Source organism: Clarias gariepinus, chromosome 17 (genome assembly GCF_024256425.1).
Source record: "Clarias gariepinus isolate MV-2021 ecotype Netherlands chromosome 17, CGAR_prim_01v2, whole genome shotgun sequence".
Lineage (NCBI taxonomy): Eukaryota > Metazoa > Chordata > Actinopteri > Siluriformes > Clariidae > Clarias > Clarias gariepinus.
In genome coordinates, this window is record NC_071116.1 from 16,118,839 (window position 1) to 16,137,141 (window position 18,303).

General features: G+C 35.9%; 1 protein-coding gene across 2 annotated transcripts in view; it reads left to right on the top strand.

The window, feature by feature from the left end:
* The window catches only part of opcml (opioid binding protein/cell adhesion molecule-like), a 263,049-nt gene that overhangs the window by 239,155 nt on the left and 5,591 nt on the right, over positions 1–18,303 (top strand). For both annotated transcript variants that reach the window (XM_053476148.1, XM_053476147.1), the window contains 2 exons: positions 14,607–14,741; positions 14,848–14,968. In XM_053476148.1, the coding sequence (XP_053332123.1) occupies positions 14,607–14,741; positions 14,848–14,968 (256 nt within the window). The remainder of the gene's footprint in view (positions 1–14,606; positions 14,742–14,847; positions 14,969–18,303) is intronic.

An 18,303-nucleotide genomic window follows, 5' to 3' on the forward strand; every position in this document is an offset into this window, starting at 1 on the left:
AGAATGCTAACTTGCTTCTAACACAGCGCTAAATCCGAATGCTGCAACTTCAGAACAGTTAGTCAAATATTAATTAAAAAGCTGGGAATGTCAGTATTAGTTTACATTACCCGTCCATCATTTTATGAAGCATAAAGCACAACATATTCGTCACTTATAAAACAGAAGCACTGATTGACCTAATGCTTACCCTAGCAAACACCACCAAATTCAGGAGGAATCACATACAGGATTTGTACACAGTCTGAGGTAACCACATTATGATAACAAATCACACTTCTACAAATACATATCCGAAATATTTATATTATCATCTATTTTCACCTACTTGTTTTTCACTACAATATACTGCATATGAAAATAATCAGCGGGGCACAAGCTATCAATTGCCAGGTTATTTTTTATCTGTATGTGGCAGATAATAGGGTAATCATCAGGTAATATTTCTGTTTCTTTTTTTAGCTCGAAATACACCTTGAACGTAATTATCTTCGAAAAATACATCGAATTTTGTATATAGACTAATGTCACCTAATGGTACTTCTGCTTTCCTGACATCTTGGTAGTCACATGTCTGCAAAAGATCTGTACCTCAAGCTAACCTTGGAATTAGCGTCTTTGTGCAATGAAGCGGAAATTAGCTATTTTTAAAAAAAGAGAATTTGTTAACATAATTAGCACAGGGTCAACTAGGATACAGTGCCCTACTGTAGGAGCAGAAAGGGTTGAATGCCTTGCTTAAGGGCTCAACAGTGGCAGCTTTGTGGTACTGTGGTACCCAACCTTCCACTCAGCAACCCAAAGCCTTGACCATTCGATCCTCACAAAATAACATGAGCGTTAGTTTCCTTCTATCATATGTTCGAGCGCTTATTCAGGTTGTAATGAATACCGCACCACATAATTTTTTGATTATGTTCAAAGGGATAACTTGCCTGCTGTAGTCTACAGCTGTATAAGGTATGTATACAGTATAAAGTCAACATCTCATTTATCTTTAAAATTCCTTGGTTTTAAGTTTTTTCTTTTTAAATAACAAGTAATTAATAATAAGTAATTAAATGAAGGAACGTTAATAAAGGTTGTTTACTTACGTTCTGTTACCCATCATCTTTAGTAACCTTTGTATCTACAGATGGGGATAGGCGATGAGGTGTGAAAGAATTGAAAGATACAGTACATAAAGGTTACCTCCATCATTCAAAGTTTTATTTTTATTTTAATATATTTATAAAAAAACACATGTTGTTTGTTTTTTGATGGCACAGTCACCTACAGTTTATCACCCAATTTCTACTGTACTTCAAGAAATGTTCATCAGCAAGCTACTGTGGCTAAACAAGCTATCCCAAATAAGTATACTAGCATTTTAGCCAGTACTCAAATTTGCTAACATTTTTTTTTACATATATTTTTAACGTAGGAGTGTTTTGTGATATATACAGAAAATATTTATCAAAAACTTGTTTTTATGGTTTTTTTTAGTGCTTTTAAATTGTTACGGCTAATTAATTAAGCAAAACTGAATTCTTTAACATTTTTTTAACTTTCAGGTTTCAAGCTTCAGGGCAGCTTATAGATATGGTAATACACATTGTGGATAATCTACTTCTATTAAAACCATACTGCCATACCTTGGAGCTGTGTTTTAAACGGAAATTCCAGTTTAGAGTGCTAATTCCTTGAAAGCTTCTGCAATTCCGTAAAAATAGTTTCTATTTACTCCTGGAAATATGGGTCTCTGTGGTTTTCTCCCTAAGGAAATTCTTTGGATTTTGATATTACATAGAATCTTATATACTTAATCTTAAACTGTATATCCAGCAGGATAGATTTAAGATCTAGAAAAAATTTTTCTCCTCTGTCAAGGTCGGTCAATTGAAATAGGAATTAAACTCAGTGATGAAATCCAAAATTCTGTATACTGTATGTTCCTTGCAAATAAAAAATGAAAAAAAAAAATATATATATAGCATTATCAATAAAGCGTCTGTATATACAGTAGATGTATATATTTAATTTTGTTTTATTAATAAAATAGCAATTTGTGCATCTGTAAACACAGATAATAAATATCTAAGTAGTGATGCCACTAATCTTTGATTTGGGCAACAGTTGAATGACAGTAAAGAGAGAAGAAAAGAGTGTGAAAAGAAGAGAAAAATAAGCAGGAGAGAGAGAGAGAGATTCACTTGATCGGTTTCCATGATCTGGGTAACCATGGTGACCCGTTGCTTAGTGAAGTATGGTCGGGTGATTCAGGCTCACAGCTTGAGAGATGACAGCAAGACACAAACCATAATTCTCTCCAAACAAGGTCCAATAATTTGCTCTCGGAGTGGACTTGATAGGCAAACTGAAGGATCACTTGTTTGATTTCACTCTTATGTTCATTCATTATTCATTCACATAATTTATTCATATATTAATCGAGCCCAAAGCCAAAACATGAGGCTCATGTTCAATATTTGACCCAGAGCACCAAAATCACTAGCCCTAAATGTGCTATGAAGAAGCTCTTCCCAACCTTCAGCAAACCTGTAGGTCATTCTCTCTCGTGGTAAAATGTCAGCCTTTCTAACCTCTGCGTAGTGCAGTTCATATTGGCACCAAGGGGCACGTAAAACACCTGGTGACTTTTCAACACTGGCTCACAACAAAACAATTCTGAGCAAAAAGAAATGTCAGCCTCTAAAGTTTGTGTCTTTATGTAGCTTTATTATCTTTATGTTAAAAGGATTGTGGTGTGGCGGTCATGAACTTTAACAACATGCTTTAATTATGAAAGAACCACATTTTTTAATCGAGGTGCAGAAGAAGGTCTAAGAGGTGTAACAGTACACTGTGGTCAGTATCAGATTAACAATTCGCTTTTGAAAAAAATGGAACCAAAATGACTGAATAGACTATTTATTTATTTGTAAAACATAATCAGTATAAAGAAATGTACAAACCTAAATAATTCTAATAATTGCTGATTAAAAAATACATTTAAAAGGTTAAATATTGTAAACAAAATATACTTATGTAAACAAAATATTATTTCTATAAAATAAATAATGACATATTAACTTTCCACAAAATTATGATTAAATAAAATAAGCAGCCCACATTGACATAGCCACTTGTGTTAAAAGGTGTTAAAGAGTTCTTTTTACAGTAGCTGTTATATAATTTGTGCGTGTACACATATACTGTAAAGTAATAAAAGGTGTTGGTTGTGGCAATCAGGGCATCAGACTTTTGCATGCTGCACCACAAGACAATGTAACCCATTTGTCAGCCTCATTCTGCATACAAGAGCTCACAGATGCCCTTGATATGCTTGTGTTGCTGTGGTTCACAAGGGAAAGAAAGTCATTTCACCCCTCCCACTGTAAGTGCATAGTCTGTTTTGCTCTCTCAACTCCCAGCCACGGCTGGCACTGGTATTGCTGGGGTTCAAACTTACAAGCTCCCAACCATAGGGCCAGAGGTGGGTAGAGTAGGCAAACAATTTACTCAAGTAAGAGTATAAAAGTATAAGACTACTCAAGTACTAAGTAACTTTTATCATAATGTCAGATTTTTTTTTTTTGAATGATATAAAATTAAATAAAAAAAAGATAGATAAAAGGATAGAGGGACATTTTGGTGCATAATACTGCCTGAAAAAAAAATTCCAGGTATGTCGCCAGTTTGAGTGTGGTCATGTGATTACATGTGGTTATTGTTACTGTGGCTGATTGGTCAACCGGAGTCATGTGATTATTGTTGTTGAATCTGATTGGTAAAACAGTCAGGTGGTGGATCCACCAGCAGCATGTGTAGAATAAATGGTTATGAGTCAAGTGTAGCCGAATGTAGCGGAAAAAGAGTAGCGTTTCTTCTATACAAATCTACTCAAGTAAAAGTAACGGAGTAAATGTAACTCGTTACTGCCCACCTCTGCATAGGGCAAATACTTGTGTCACTGGTGCCACAGACATGTTTTTCAAATACAATGGACATTACAGAGGTCTTCAAGCACAGTTTGGTGATAAGACTTTTATACATGCTTTAAATGGAGCCCACTCCAGTCACTCCTGTAAACATTTAGCTTGTTTAACGCCTGATCCTTGAAAATTAAAGTGTGCCTTTTCACCAACCTGGGAGTTATTACTACACCCGTCGTACAGTGCTATACAGATCTCGCTAAGCTATTTCTACATGTTTGAGCCATTAAAGAATTTCCAGAGAAGCAGAATGTTAGACGTGAAGCACGCAGTTTAATCATAGCCCAGGTGTAAGGAGAAACCTTGCATCTTGATGATATCCAAGCACTAGTGAAGCACAAGGACAAGTGGAGCAGGGGATTTTAAAAAGAAATAAAGGTAATTTTTACTTTCATAATTGTGTTTTGTCATTTTGCGCGATCAAAAGTCCCGTTTTGACTTAAACTCCCGTTGTACATTTGCAAATCTGTGTTTCGTTTCCTCTTAAAAATAGTGTGTGGCCGATGTTTTCACATTCATTATCTGAAACATCATTGTGCCTGTAATTGTTTCAGCTGGTGGTTTACTATCTGAAGCTATCGCCATTTGAGTGCCTATTATGAGGGTAGCCCATGCAAAGATGATTGCACATTGCAATTAGATGTGTTCACAAGCATTAATAATGGTCAGTGCCTGATTATCAACTCATTAGCAAAGCTCAATCTCATTATACATGTAATATCATCACTTGGTGTGTTTATTGGTTTATTGGGAAGCCCTAAAACCCACTGGGGAGACATAAAGGCCTCGATAAGGCCTGGTGTTTATGAATTTATTAGGGTGGGCAATATCGAGAGCGGTGCTCCCTGCCTCTCTGTGCCTGGCCTAGCTTCCCTTAAAAACCGAACGACCCATTTCATTACTTTGAAACATTGACCTGCTTTAAAATATGTTCCGTGGAGTGGAAATTAATTAATAAATAAATAAATTAATTAGTTTGTTTATTTATTTCTGAATTATTATCATTATTATTATTATTTAAATAACTGTCAGTTTAGTGCATTCTGAAGTGTTTATATCAGCTGGCCATCGATTGTATTCTCTTTTATTCCTGTCAGTGTCATTGCAGAGGGAATGCATTTAGCTGCGTGCGTCCCAAAGCACTGGAGCGTTGAGCGATAAACATACTTATATAATAAATAATCAGGAAAGGGAGAATTCATTTAATGATGATAACTTCTTTTCCACTAGGGTTTTATATCACAAGAGAAAGCAACCTCATAACACCTGTCACACATTCATATTACTGGTATAATTTTAAAACAACACTTACAGTCAGAGAAGTTGAATGTGCTGGAGCAAAGGATGAAGGATAATTTCTGCTGTGTATGTTTGGCAGAGACAATGGGAATCCGCTGTGCTTAATTGACTTACATTACTCTTGTGTAAATACATACATTTTCTGTTAGTTTTCACTATAGCTACATAATAAATCATTTTGTATTACAGCACACTTGAATTCTGCTTGAGTCCTTTAGTCCTTCTGTAGCAAAAACAATATACTTTATAAAATTAATATACTTTCGAAGATATGTTATTGCTTCTGTAGTAACAGGGCATTTTCAGGGACTTGCAGGGCAGTCGTAATATACGCCTAAAAATAAATGATTACAAAAAATTAAGTTCTCTGTGAAGACACCGTTTTTTTCTCTTTTCCTTTTTTTTGGCTTATTCAAGAGACAGAATAAAGAAGGCTGGTGAGAAAGCTAGTAATTATAAATGCTATAACATTATCAATTACAGGAGCTAATATTTATCATTCAATTACAAAGTATGTTAAAACTAGGTTAACTATCACATTGAGTGTCATTAATACATTTACTAATCACTGTAGTATAAGCAGAATACCCTGACACCCACACTACTCATTCCCAAACAGGGCAGTTATAGGAAAATATAACCATCGTTTTGAGCCGTATCGCACACCCCCAGGACTTTTTTGCTTCATGTTGGCATCTGTTTTTAGTTGTCTTTTTGTGCATCTGCTTCCAGCTCCATTACATGGCGGGCATGAAACTGGAAACTAAAGCTATGGTGCAAAATGCTTGTTCCCAATCCCACGGCCTACAGCACTTCACACATCAGCCGCTGTGCGAGCCGTTTAACATTTTTTTACTTGGTGGATTAATTACTTTGCAAATGTTTCAGACTCATAACGCATAAGCATTGCTACAAAAATAAAGTTGATACAAAGCTCTTAGGAAATTCTCAGTTAAACATGTCAGGAGAAAACTAAGACAATTATTTATAGGCACTGCAGTTTAAAAAAGGCCGACACGATGGCATAGTGGTTAACACGGTGACCATGGGTCGAGTGTTCAGGGCCGAGGTGTGCATGGAGTTTACATGTTCTCCTTGTGTTTGGTGGGTTGCCTCCAGGTACTCTGGTTTCCTCCCACAGACATGCAGATTAGGCTCCAGGCCACACGACCCTGTACACAGGATAAATGGTGCAGAAGATGAAGATGCAGTTATATGTATTATGATATACAATATGAGGATAAAACATTACATCTCATAGTCAAAACATCAACGACACACAACTACAGCTGACTTTTTCCTGAGTGCACCAATATGTTACATTAGAGACTTAATTTGACGATGATAAAAATCCTACATTAGTTTTATACCCATGGTCTGTATCCATGCACTTAACTGTCTTAAGTGCCTAGTTAGACATACTGTACATTATAATATGACACCACTTGTTTGCCTTCTCCATGTATTGGAGTGGATGGTGCATTACTTGGTTATTACTTATAGTAAATAACCAAGTCAATTTATAATTTCTTCACTGCTGAGATGAGACTTTGGGGTTGCATTGGAACTATTTAAGAAAGCACTGTGTTTTGCTATTTTCAGTTTTCTTAATCCAATTACGTGAGGTTGCAAACTGTTGCTGTTGAACAAAATGACATGCTACACCAATGCTTGTGCAATGCAATAATAAAACAATGATTGGCAGCAAAAGACACAAAGATAGATGAGCCAATAGACATAATTCTTGCAAATAAAGGCTTTTTGAGAACAATAGTAAAAATGTTTCTATTCCCTTAATAATTGCCAATCTTTACAAAAATCTAACATTATAATAAGATTGATCGTAGCAAAGGCATATTTGCTAAGATAATGATGACTATGCCGTATATCTATAATCAGGAGCTCTAAAAATGATGGAGCTGAGAAAAAAACACATTTATAGTTAGTTGTTTTAATTCGAAATCCTATAAAAATGTTGGTGCATGCCTTCATCTAATAAAGTGCTCCAAAGTATATGCATTTTATTTTTATAGTGTAATGTCATCTGCTTTTTCTATTCGTCAGTCAGCCTATCTTTCTACATTTACAGTAGTCATTTATTTATACTTTGATCCCTCAGGATGCTTATGTGTTTATAATCCTTAACTCTGTTCCTGCCTCATAATAACTGTGCCATCATTAACTACTGCTTTTCATTTTTGCCATAAGCATTATGCTTTCTGTCAAACTCCCCATAATAAGCATTATAACACAAGGCTAAAAAGATGACCATTGGTGTTGTGATTGAGATCGAAAGGGTAACACCATTTAAATGGGTCGATAGAAAAAGCCAGTTAATGTGCAAGTAAATTGTAGCTAAACACCTCATCATAACAGCCTTTTCAAATTACAAATGGTCCTCATTGTGCAGGAAGATTTGTATAACTATCATTTTCTTATACCTTTCCTTTAAAGTGAATGATAAACAGAGCAAGTCTATAACACATTTCCTATACCAGTTGTTGAAGTGATTCAAAGGTTGTCCTGGCAACCAAGTCTTTTACTTTCATCTATGGTCACAAGGCACAATAGCACTTGTCAAAGCATCAAATAGAAATCTTTGCTTAAATGTTTACTGTCATGATATCAAAGCAGAATGTAAGATGTGATTTTTCAAAGGACTTGTCATTGAGTAGTTTTGAGTGAAAAGGGTACTTTACATCTGCTCTCTGCTTCCTGAAAAAAAATAGAAAAAAGGCCAGAATAACAATGTATTTTGAAGCAGCTCCAAAAAGGGAAACGTTTTGGCTCGGTCAGATTGATAATGTGACCTGAACCACACCGAGGATATGCTTTATTTCTTGTAAAGGATTGAAGACAAAACTCCACAAACGCATGCGTAAAGTGGAAACGGCTTTATTAGAATCCTGGCTGTACACCATCAAGGAAGATACCCAGCATGTGGTGATGTTTTTAGGTCAGAGTCTTCAGGCAAAGGATTTGCAATCCAGTACACTTACGTATGATGCATTTAAATTATTCCCAGATGCTTCCCTTATTATAGATATAAACACCTTGGAATTTAGGCTGGCATTCTGCACTTTAATCCCATAGCCATTGTCTTATTTTAAGTCCACTATGTTAGAGTACAGAACAACAAGAGCAAATATTGGCACTGTTTAGTTACTTAAGGTCTGCACTGTATAGACGTGTAAACAGTTCAGTGGTCCCTGTGTAGTTCTTTTAGCAAGCAGACTTTTCCCACACCAAAGTACATTTTATTCAAGGCTCTTCTCACTGATTTTAGTTTAAAAAAGCAGACTTTTCCAGCCTGATAGCAATTTTCCAGGCATTACAGTTAAAATATATATTCTGGTTATAACCACGTAACGAACACAGAATGTGAGGAAGCAAGAAAACATACTGGTCAGAAAAACAGAAACGATATTTGTTCAACCTTAGCGTAAATAAAATATTGATAAAGTCAGTAAAGCAACCACTTCAAAATGAATGTGTTCACTTTTAAAGGCAGAAGCAGCAGCATCATGAGACGCTGCATTTTAGTGGGGCGGGAAAACATTAACAACCACATAACCTCAAACATAAAGGCAAAAGGCTATCATGCTTGACTTACGCCATAGGCTACTTTCTATTGATTTTTTATTTTAGAGCAATACTGTAATATAGAGTTGAATGTCGGCAACGCACAGTCATCCATCATACAGTCTAGAAGTTTATTTCAAGTGGTGTTAGACGTATCGTTGTTCAATCCAGCGTGTTTGTTTCCTGTCACAGTGTTTGAGCTGCTCACAGAAGAGGTAATATCATTTCAGCAAAATTTCCAGTTCAACTACATCTTAAAATACACACAAACTAGTCCAAAAAGTTAAGAGAGACACATTTCCCTTTTTTTTTCTTTTTTTTTTTTCTCAGGCTTTGCACAGAAAACAAGGACACTGTGCTGCACAAACATGTCTGATGTACGGACATAATCCTCCCCAATCTTTGCAGTAAATCTTACAATAAAAATGGCTCTGTATATCATAGGCACCATGTGTGCACTTAACTTTCACCTTCGTACCTCCGTAGACTTATTTCTGATTATTTGCTATAAAATACATAACATCGTGTTGGCACTTCTGTGTGCTTCTTCTGCCCCAATTAAAAGGTTCACAGAGAGCGATTTCTGCCCCAGGATTCCTTTATTACCTAATTTCTCATTAGTAATGTAATAACTTTATGGAAAATGGGGACGTTACCATGACAAAAACAAAGAAAGGCAACTAAATAAAAAGGAACATGTGCTTTTATCAAACAACATTTTTTTTTTAATTATTGTTCACTTAAAGGATGTAATTAATATGTCAGTTGGATGAGGAAAATGTTTGAAATGTTTAATAAAGACTTTATGAAGATTGATATTTACTGAAAAGTTGACATTGCCTAGCTAAAAATAAGGATTTAAATGAGCTAATACTGAAGAGCCTTTGATTGGGTAATTGTTGCAGTGATTAATATGTTTCAGCTTGTAACAATTATTTCAACCCTAACTGATGCAATGAGTAGCTTCTCATTTCTTAAACAACCATGTCTGAAGTCCGGTAGTCATGGAAAATATGTTACCGTTAGTCAGAAATGTCAAATTATTGGCCTGCATCGAGCAAAGAAACCAATTATGAACATTGCTGAAAGGACTGGAAGTGCTGTACTGTCAACCTTACCTGGAAAAAAAAGATGAATGACCATGATCAGAGATCACTTAAACTCTTGTTATGATCATAGGTTGCATCAATTGGTCAGCTTTAGGCTCTAGTATTAGAATGACCAGGTTATGCCATCAATAGATGTTTTTCTTTTTCTCTGATGCCACAGGTATATACCAGGATTCAAGAGTTTTATTGTCATATATACCTAAATACAATAGAATTCTTATTTTGTCTTAGTCTTTTGAGGACAAGGATTTATCAGGGCAGTAAACAATAAAAATACAGTAAGAGGTAAATACAAAAAAAGTAGAATAGAATTTGACATTTACAGTGAAAAATATGGTTTAACAACCGTTTTCTAGGACATTCCAAGAATCCTAGAGCACAAATTGTGAAATTGTGGTTGTAAACATTTTCACCATGAATTAGCCCTAACAGACATGACCTAAACCCCATTTAGAGAGAGTGTTGGAGGAGATTTTATTAAGTGGTTCAGCTCTCTCATCATCAAAACAAGAAATATTAAAGTGTGTGACTTTTTTATTTATTTATTTTTTTACCCAAGCAGTCTAAGTTTAGGCTCTGCCTCTATGAACAAGCCGCCACTGGCCAGAAGGCATGTGCATTCAACAAAAAAGTGTGGTTTTCCTTTCTAAGAAACCTAAAAATATGCTGCCTTGAATTGTACAGATGGGGTGTTCCTCCAAGAATAGGTTTAAACTAGAGTCGATGCAGAAACATGAATCTTCTAAAGAACCCTTAAGGAACTCTTTTTCAAAGAATGAGTGTCTATGGTAATTAATATAAGTGTGTTTGTTAAATCATGTTAGTCCAGTCCGTTTACTGCCTGTAAAGGTAAATGTCCAAGGATAATATGCGGCATGCTGCATAAAATTGAGCTTCATGAAACCTTCAGTTAATCACACAGTCATATTGCTCTCCCCTCTATTTCACTTCAGCCCAAAATTACAGAAATGAGTAATTTGGTTAGATAAGCATAATTACCCTGCTATATCACACCATCCCCAAGGCCATGATATTATATGAAAGAAGGACTAACAACTTACAACCACTGTTCCACATTTAAAATGTGTGAGTGAGAATAAGAGAAAGAGGAAAAGAAGGAAGAGAGATTTGTTGTGCGTTGACATTCGCCGTGAATGCGTTACTGAAGGTAAAACTGTCTTAAATAGAGTTGCAAGATATTCAAAGTTCAGCACATTCTCAGTATTATAATGCAGTAAATAATTAGATTATATAACAAGCCATACTTTTGATGCCATGTTTAAACTGACCAACACTAATCCGACATGGCGTTGTGCCTATAGGCGAGTAAAATTATGCATGCTAATTGGATTCAGGTGAGCGAGACACATGTACTGCCTCAAGCATCAAGTACACAAATAAATGAAACAAGTTTCAGATGCTCAACATGTTGTAAAGACAAGCTTGCAGAGTGACATTCTGTCATTTTTTTCCATTTTTGTGTGATATACGTATTTTTTAATGTAGTTTTATCTTTCTACATAGGAATCTTAGTGTATAAAAGAAAAACAGATTACAGAAGGAGAAGTCACAAAAAGACATCAAATGTAAAATAAAATAAAGCGGCGGTTACAAGGGAGTACATTTCAGTCATCACTGGTTAAGTCCAATGTAATCCTTGTCCACATTCTTACTGTAGTTTTACTGTACTTAACAATATCCTTTTGTTTGTGTAAAGGTAAAAGAGTTATTTTCCAAAACAGAAATTTTCCAAAATGTGTTTAATGGTGGGTGGCATGAAGGTGTAGTGGTTAGCACTGTCGCCTTGCACCTCCAGGGTCTGGGTTTGATTCCAGGCCAGACTCGATTCCTGTCTCTGTGTGCATTGAGTTTTCATGTTCTCCCCATGCTTGGTGGGTTTCCTCCGGGTACTCCGGTTTCCTCCCACTGTCCAAAGACATGTAGTTTACATTGATTGGCGTTCCCAAATTGCCCTGCGATGGATTGGCACCCTGTCCACGGTGTAGCCCGCCTCATGCCCTAAGCGTCCTGGGATAAGCTCCAGGTTCCAGCGACCCTGAATACAGAATAAAGCGGTATATACAATATAAAATATTCCATATAGAAGTTATAGTTAATGTACAGCAAGGATACTGTAAATGCATAAGACTAAGCATAAACCATGTGATTACTGAATGTGAAGTAATTGGGTTATCCCATGGATCCCCATAGGTTTTAATGACTAATCTCAGTCTGGGATATAAAAATAATGATGTCCTGGGGAGAGTGAAAGTGCCTTCATCTTTTCAAGCAGGATATAGAAAGAGTTGTCAACCAACACGGAGTTGATGGGTCTTCTATTATGGTGTGGAATAGTATTTATAACGCCCTCAATTATTTTATCAGCTGACCACCTAGTAGACAAAAGTAGGCCACTAAAAGTACCACTAAAAGATTCAGTGGCAGTCCGCAGTACTGAAAAAAGGGGAGTGCAGCTGCCTCTCAAAATCCACATGTAAAACCATTCTCATAATGTTATACCATTACAACACTTTGTCTCTTTATTAACTGCTTCTAAGTCATTCCAGTTTGCCTATGACCTATGACTTCACCATCCGTGTTGTGTTTAAATTTTTCATTACTGCTAGTTTCTGCTAAAGCGCCCACGACTCAAATCTGTTCACAGCTAACACAAGCTGCAAAGCTACCTAGCTTCTAACACAAGGCTAAATCCCAAATACCTTTCAGAACACTGACCAAGGGCATCACTTGGTGTGTGGAACAAAGGATTCTACACACTACATACTGCACTAGCCTTACATCTTACTGTTACAATTCAACCCAACCGTGTTTATCTGAGGCTGTTTTAAAGTACAGTAAGTAGAGACATATAACGAAACTTAGGAGATTTACTGGTCTCTCAGCCACCTCAATGTCTTTGTCTCTGTGCCTTTTGGCTACATAGTATCAGCAAGAATTTAACACTACTTTGGCCTCAGGTATCAGTTTTGTTAGCCCTTTTGGGGAGCACAGACAAAGTTAAAGAACAACAAAAAAGTGCAACTGATTTTTATACCCAAAAAGGGTACTACGTTGCAAATGGGGACTGAATGTCGTTGCATTGATCTAGCCAGAGCAGTTATAAATTAAAAGTTTAATTTATGTTAGTTAATCTCTTTATTAGAGAGGGATCTGGAATCATCAAATAGTTGAAGATCCTAATTCAGAAGAAAGGGCTGGTAGAGGATTATACAGTATCATCTGCAAATAGCGAAGTGCGATGATTTTTGGCATCCAAAGTTACAGCCTTAACAATTCTCACCATAAACAACCCTTTTCAAGTCTCTCCAAGTCTTGAAGGAGATGTAGTTTTAAAAAAAAAGAAGAAAGAAAGAAAATGAATATAGGAAAGAATCGACAAAACATGTGCTGGAACATTCAGGGCATCCACTGAACGTACTGTAGGTTATCAGCTGCAGAATACCATTTCATTCTCAGTGGATTAGTTTGTTCAATACTAATTCAATACATGTAGACACAACTTTGTTATATACTTTTAGAGCCCTGCATATTAGAGAATTATGACAAATAATTATTGTATTCCAATGGGTAATGTTTCTGCTTGCCGATAAAAATGCAGCAAATGAATACAAAGTCTGGTATACCAACAGAGTTGCAAATGCAATCACAAGAAAACAGCCACCATGAGCAACTTTGCAAAAAAAAGAAATTTTGATTAAAGAATCACAAAGTCCTTACATGTAGTCACTTATTAAGCTTGAAGTTTGTTCTTTACAGTGACTAATGCATCATCTATAGTTGCACTCTGAAGGATCGTGATTACATATTAAATAGAGTTTTGTGTTAAACGCACATGCCCTGAATTATTGCATGAAGAAATTGCAATCCAAGAACCTCCGAGTGGCGCAGTGGTAAAGTGCTCGCTCTATCATCCGGAGATCGCTGGTTTGATCCCCGGGTGATGCTGTTACCTCTCACAGCCGGAGGCCTAGAGAGAGCTGATTGGATGAGCTCACTCAGAGTTGAGGGATTAATCACGGCTCTACAGCCAATCAGGGGTGTCTAGTGCTTTCCTCCGAGTGTGTTACTCCGCCCCTAACGGTGCGTGAGCAAGCAGTTCGAAAAGATGCGGTCGGCTGGCATCACGCGGTTCGGAGGAAACACGTGATAGTCTTCGGCCCACCCAGCTGAATGGTATTAGTAGCCTTAATGTGGGAGCCCCCTAGTGACGGGGAGGAATTGGCCACGACTAAATTAGGGAGGAAATCGGGAAAAAATAGAAAAAATAATAATAATAAAAAAAAAAAGAAATTGCAATCCATTTGGATGAATTCATTTATTTTAATATAATTTATTTTCTAGCATTGTATTGTGAAATTTAATTTATTTTGTTCATTTTAGTAGATAGAATCTTAATGCTACATCCAATGATAACGTACACAAAATGTTAATATTGTGTTGACCTGCTTGTAATTTGTATTAAAGATGCTGTTTATATTTTGCATTGCAAATGATGCGCTTTCAGTATTGCATTCTTTAAAATTAGATACTTAGAGTAGTAGATCTTAGTAGTGGTCTATTCAGCTTTCCGGTTTGAGTGTGTTTTTTTTAATAAACAAGAATGCTTGAATTTTTACCACAGGTCGTAGATTCATCAGTGAGGGCGAGTATGTTGAGATGACTGCAATCACCAAAGAACAGTCCGGATCATACGAGTGCATCTCTTCAAACGACATCTCACCTCCGGATGTGAGGACGGTGCAAGTAACAGTAAACTGTAAGTCAACAGTTAGCCCCATTGATATGAAAGAAATGTCTATACATTAAATTACACTGACAGCGTCATTTATGATCATCATTAGTCTAGTGCATTCACCCCACAGATCCTCCAGTAATTTCGCAAGCTCGCAGCACAGGGACTGCTGTTGGACAGAGAGGAGTGCTGCAGTGTGAAGCATCAGCTGTTCCTCTCGCTGACTTTCAGTGGTACAAGGAAGAGCGTCGGTACGTTTTCTATTTTAAAATAACAGTTTTGCAACACAAAGTTTCCAGAACTTGACAGCTAACAGCTAACAAGGACACACAGAATCATAATACAAAGCAGCACCTTTAGGGATCCATTGATGTTCTAGTACAAGGCCATGGAGATTTCGGTTTAACCTTTAGGGAATTGAGCTGAACATTTGGTTTATTCTGGTTTTAGCTGTGTTGTAACAAAAGAGTTATTTCCAATTGCAGAATTACACATAAATGTACAATGAAAAGTGGCCTTGATTGTAGGAAGCCTGAAAAGGATGTTGGGATGCTGAGAACCAACATTTATCATAATGATATTCAGAGAGTCCTAGCACTGCACAGGATTCCAACATTTGGGTTTCATTAAAAGACATAGTGCAAACCACAATAGATTTGAAATTAAGCATTGAGGTTGAAGGTGAAATGTGGACTTCCAGCTTTAATTCTAGGGTTCACAAAATATTTTGGTAACCCTTTCTATTTTTACAGGTTCAAACATAATCAGATAGGTGGCTGATAAACATGGTTAAGATGGTCATTTTTTTTTATTTCATGACACATTTGGAAAGTAAATGATCTGGGTTTAATATCATGTATTGTATTTGCATTCATGGTTCATGGAAAACAAACTTCAGGAGTTGCGAAATCAACAATTTGGTACAATCGTAAAAAAAGAAGGAATGCAACAGAGCCTAAAGCTCAGCAACAGTAAAAGACCCATAAGACTAGGGAAGACCACTACATGGATGAATCCAGCCAAGTCAAAAACAGTCTAGAGGAGATACACTTTCATTAATGTAAAGTAAGACAGCTTACCTCAAGAGGAAAACCATTTCTCACAGACAGAAAGCTGAGATTTGATTTGACAAAAGAACATCAAAAAAAAAAAAAAAAAAGCCTGCCTAGTTCAGAACAAGATTCTTAAATAAAATAAAGCATACCCAGGTCAGAGCAGGATTAAACCAAAAATAACCCAAGAATGGAAATACAAGAGTATGGAGAAGTAAAGGAAGGGCACATGATCGAAAACATACAGTATCACATCATCTGACAAACATGCAAAACAAATCAAGTCGAATGCTCCCAGGAAACATGAAATTGATGGGATGCTGTTTTATTGTAAACATGTCTAATTATACAAAACATGAAAGCTATCCAAGATGGATTTATGGCAAAGAAATGGAATGTTCTTAAATGGTATTTAAACTTAACTTTAATCCAATGCAGAAGTACTTCCTGAAAATAACACTAAAGGTAGAAACAAACAAACAAACAGCAGCTAAAGACAGCTGCAGTAAAGAACTGGGCAAAGCATCTGAAGGGACACGAAACTCAACATTTGGTGATGTTCATAAGTTCCAATCTGTCTCCCATCAGTCATTGAATATAAGAATAAAAAATAATACTTATGTTAATATTTATATTAGTTTGTCCAATTACATGAGCTTGTAAAAAAATAGAAGAAATAATTCTAAATTATTTATGCAATATTTTGTTAAACTCCTTGATGTAAAGTGGAAAGTTTGCACTTTGATCCCATTTCAATTGCTTCACTTTAAATCCATTTTGGGAACGTACAGAAAAAATGGTAAAAGAAAAAAAAAAATTCACTGTTTAAATATATATGGACCTGACTATATATACACTGCAATTTACTAGTAGCCTTCTGCTGATTCATGCAATTTCTAAATTAGCCAATCATGTGTCAGAAAAGTCTGGATAAAATAAAGATTAGAATTTTTTTATTACTATTATTGTGTAAATTTGTTTTTAAGGCTCCCATAATTTAGCATAGGTCATAGTCTGTTAATACCTCAGGTAAAATGCCAAAATTCAAATTCCCTCTGTTTATCTGTTTGCCAGAAAGGCACCAGTTCAGCATCTATGTAAATGAGCTTCTGCTAAACCATGTCCATTACTGCTAAGCCAGATCCCACTACTGCCAAACCACACCAAACCACGCTCCTTCGCCGAAGCAGATATGACCTCTGTGTTCGGCTCCCCTGGTGCTGCTTTTGTTACCATGGCAACAACGGTAACATGCCCTTTGTAGCTCTTAAAAACAAAACTAATGCTTAAACTTACATATCACTAAAAAAGAAAAAATGGAGGATGTCAATTGGTCAATTAACACTCATGTCCACTCGAAAGAAGCTAGTTTTTTTGGTCGCGGTTTGCTACTAATGCTAAAAATTAACAGCTAACCCGCTATAATTAAGCTCTTAAAAAAGACAGGCCATTTGATTTAACTCCACGTTTCAACTTTTACATTTCTAAACAGCTTGGAATATCTATACAGTGGAACCTTGAATTACGAGCATAATTTGTTCCAGAAGCGGGCTCGTATTTTAAAACAAAATACAATTTTCTCATAAGAAATAAAAGAAAGTCAAATTATTAGTTAAAAAAATAAATACACAAAATAATAAACACAAAATATAAAGTAAAAATAAAACACCAGCACTTTACTTAAAAATAAATAAATAAATAAATAAATAAATAAATAAATAAGTGTTTCTGTTTATTTGCGCAGGCCGTTACTTGCAATCTAAGGTTTCACTGTACATTTTTTTATTTTGGTATTTACTTATTTGTTTATTTTGCATTTGGGGAAAAAACATAAGTGAGAGCGGTTTTGTATGGAGTAAGCTTAGCACAACTGCTTGCTGTGTTTATACCCTATACCCTGCCGACATACCCTGCTTTCTCTCTGGTCTAGGGTTTCATATATTAGCCTCGGAGGTCCAGGATTTTTCTAGCTAGATAATATTAGACACTATTAATAGCAAGAAATAGTCATGGAAAAACTCAGATTCTCTGGTGTATCCTGACCACATACTAACCTTAGAGTAACTTTAAAAAATTGCATCATTCACAGCATCAGGATATAGTCGAGTCACCAGCTTTAAAAATGTCCATGTTTTAGAAAGCAGTCTGCAGTGAAATGTCACATACACCTCTAAAGATAACTGTAAAGACATTTCCACTGTAAGTCTTAAATTGGTTCATTTAAATCTTCACTTCACTTAATATTAAAAAGTAAGAGTTTTTTGTTTATTTGTTTCTTTGTTTAATAAAAGGCACCAATTATGTATGATTTGACATTTTTATGCCTCTACAGGTTTAATAAAGTTTGTTATAATTAAATACAAAATGGTTATTCCTGGAGCCCTGAGCTAGAAAAGTGTCTTTAAAAAAATGACCGTCTTTTTCTCCTGTAAACATCATAAACCCTAGCGGATCCAAAGTATTTTTAAAAAGAGGAAAATGCAGATATTTAAAGTAGAGAAACTTTGGACAGGATGTGGTGGTTCCTGTGTATG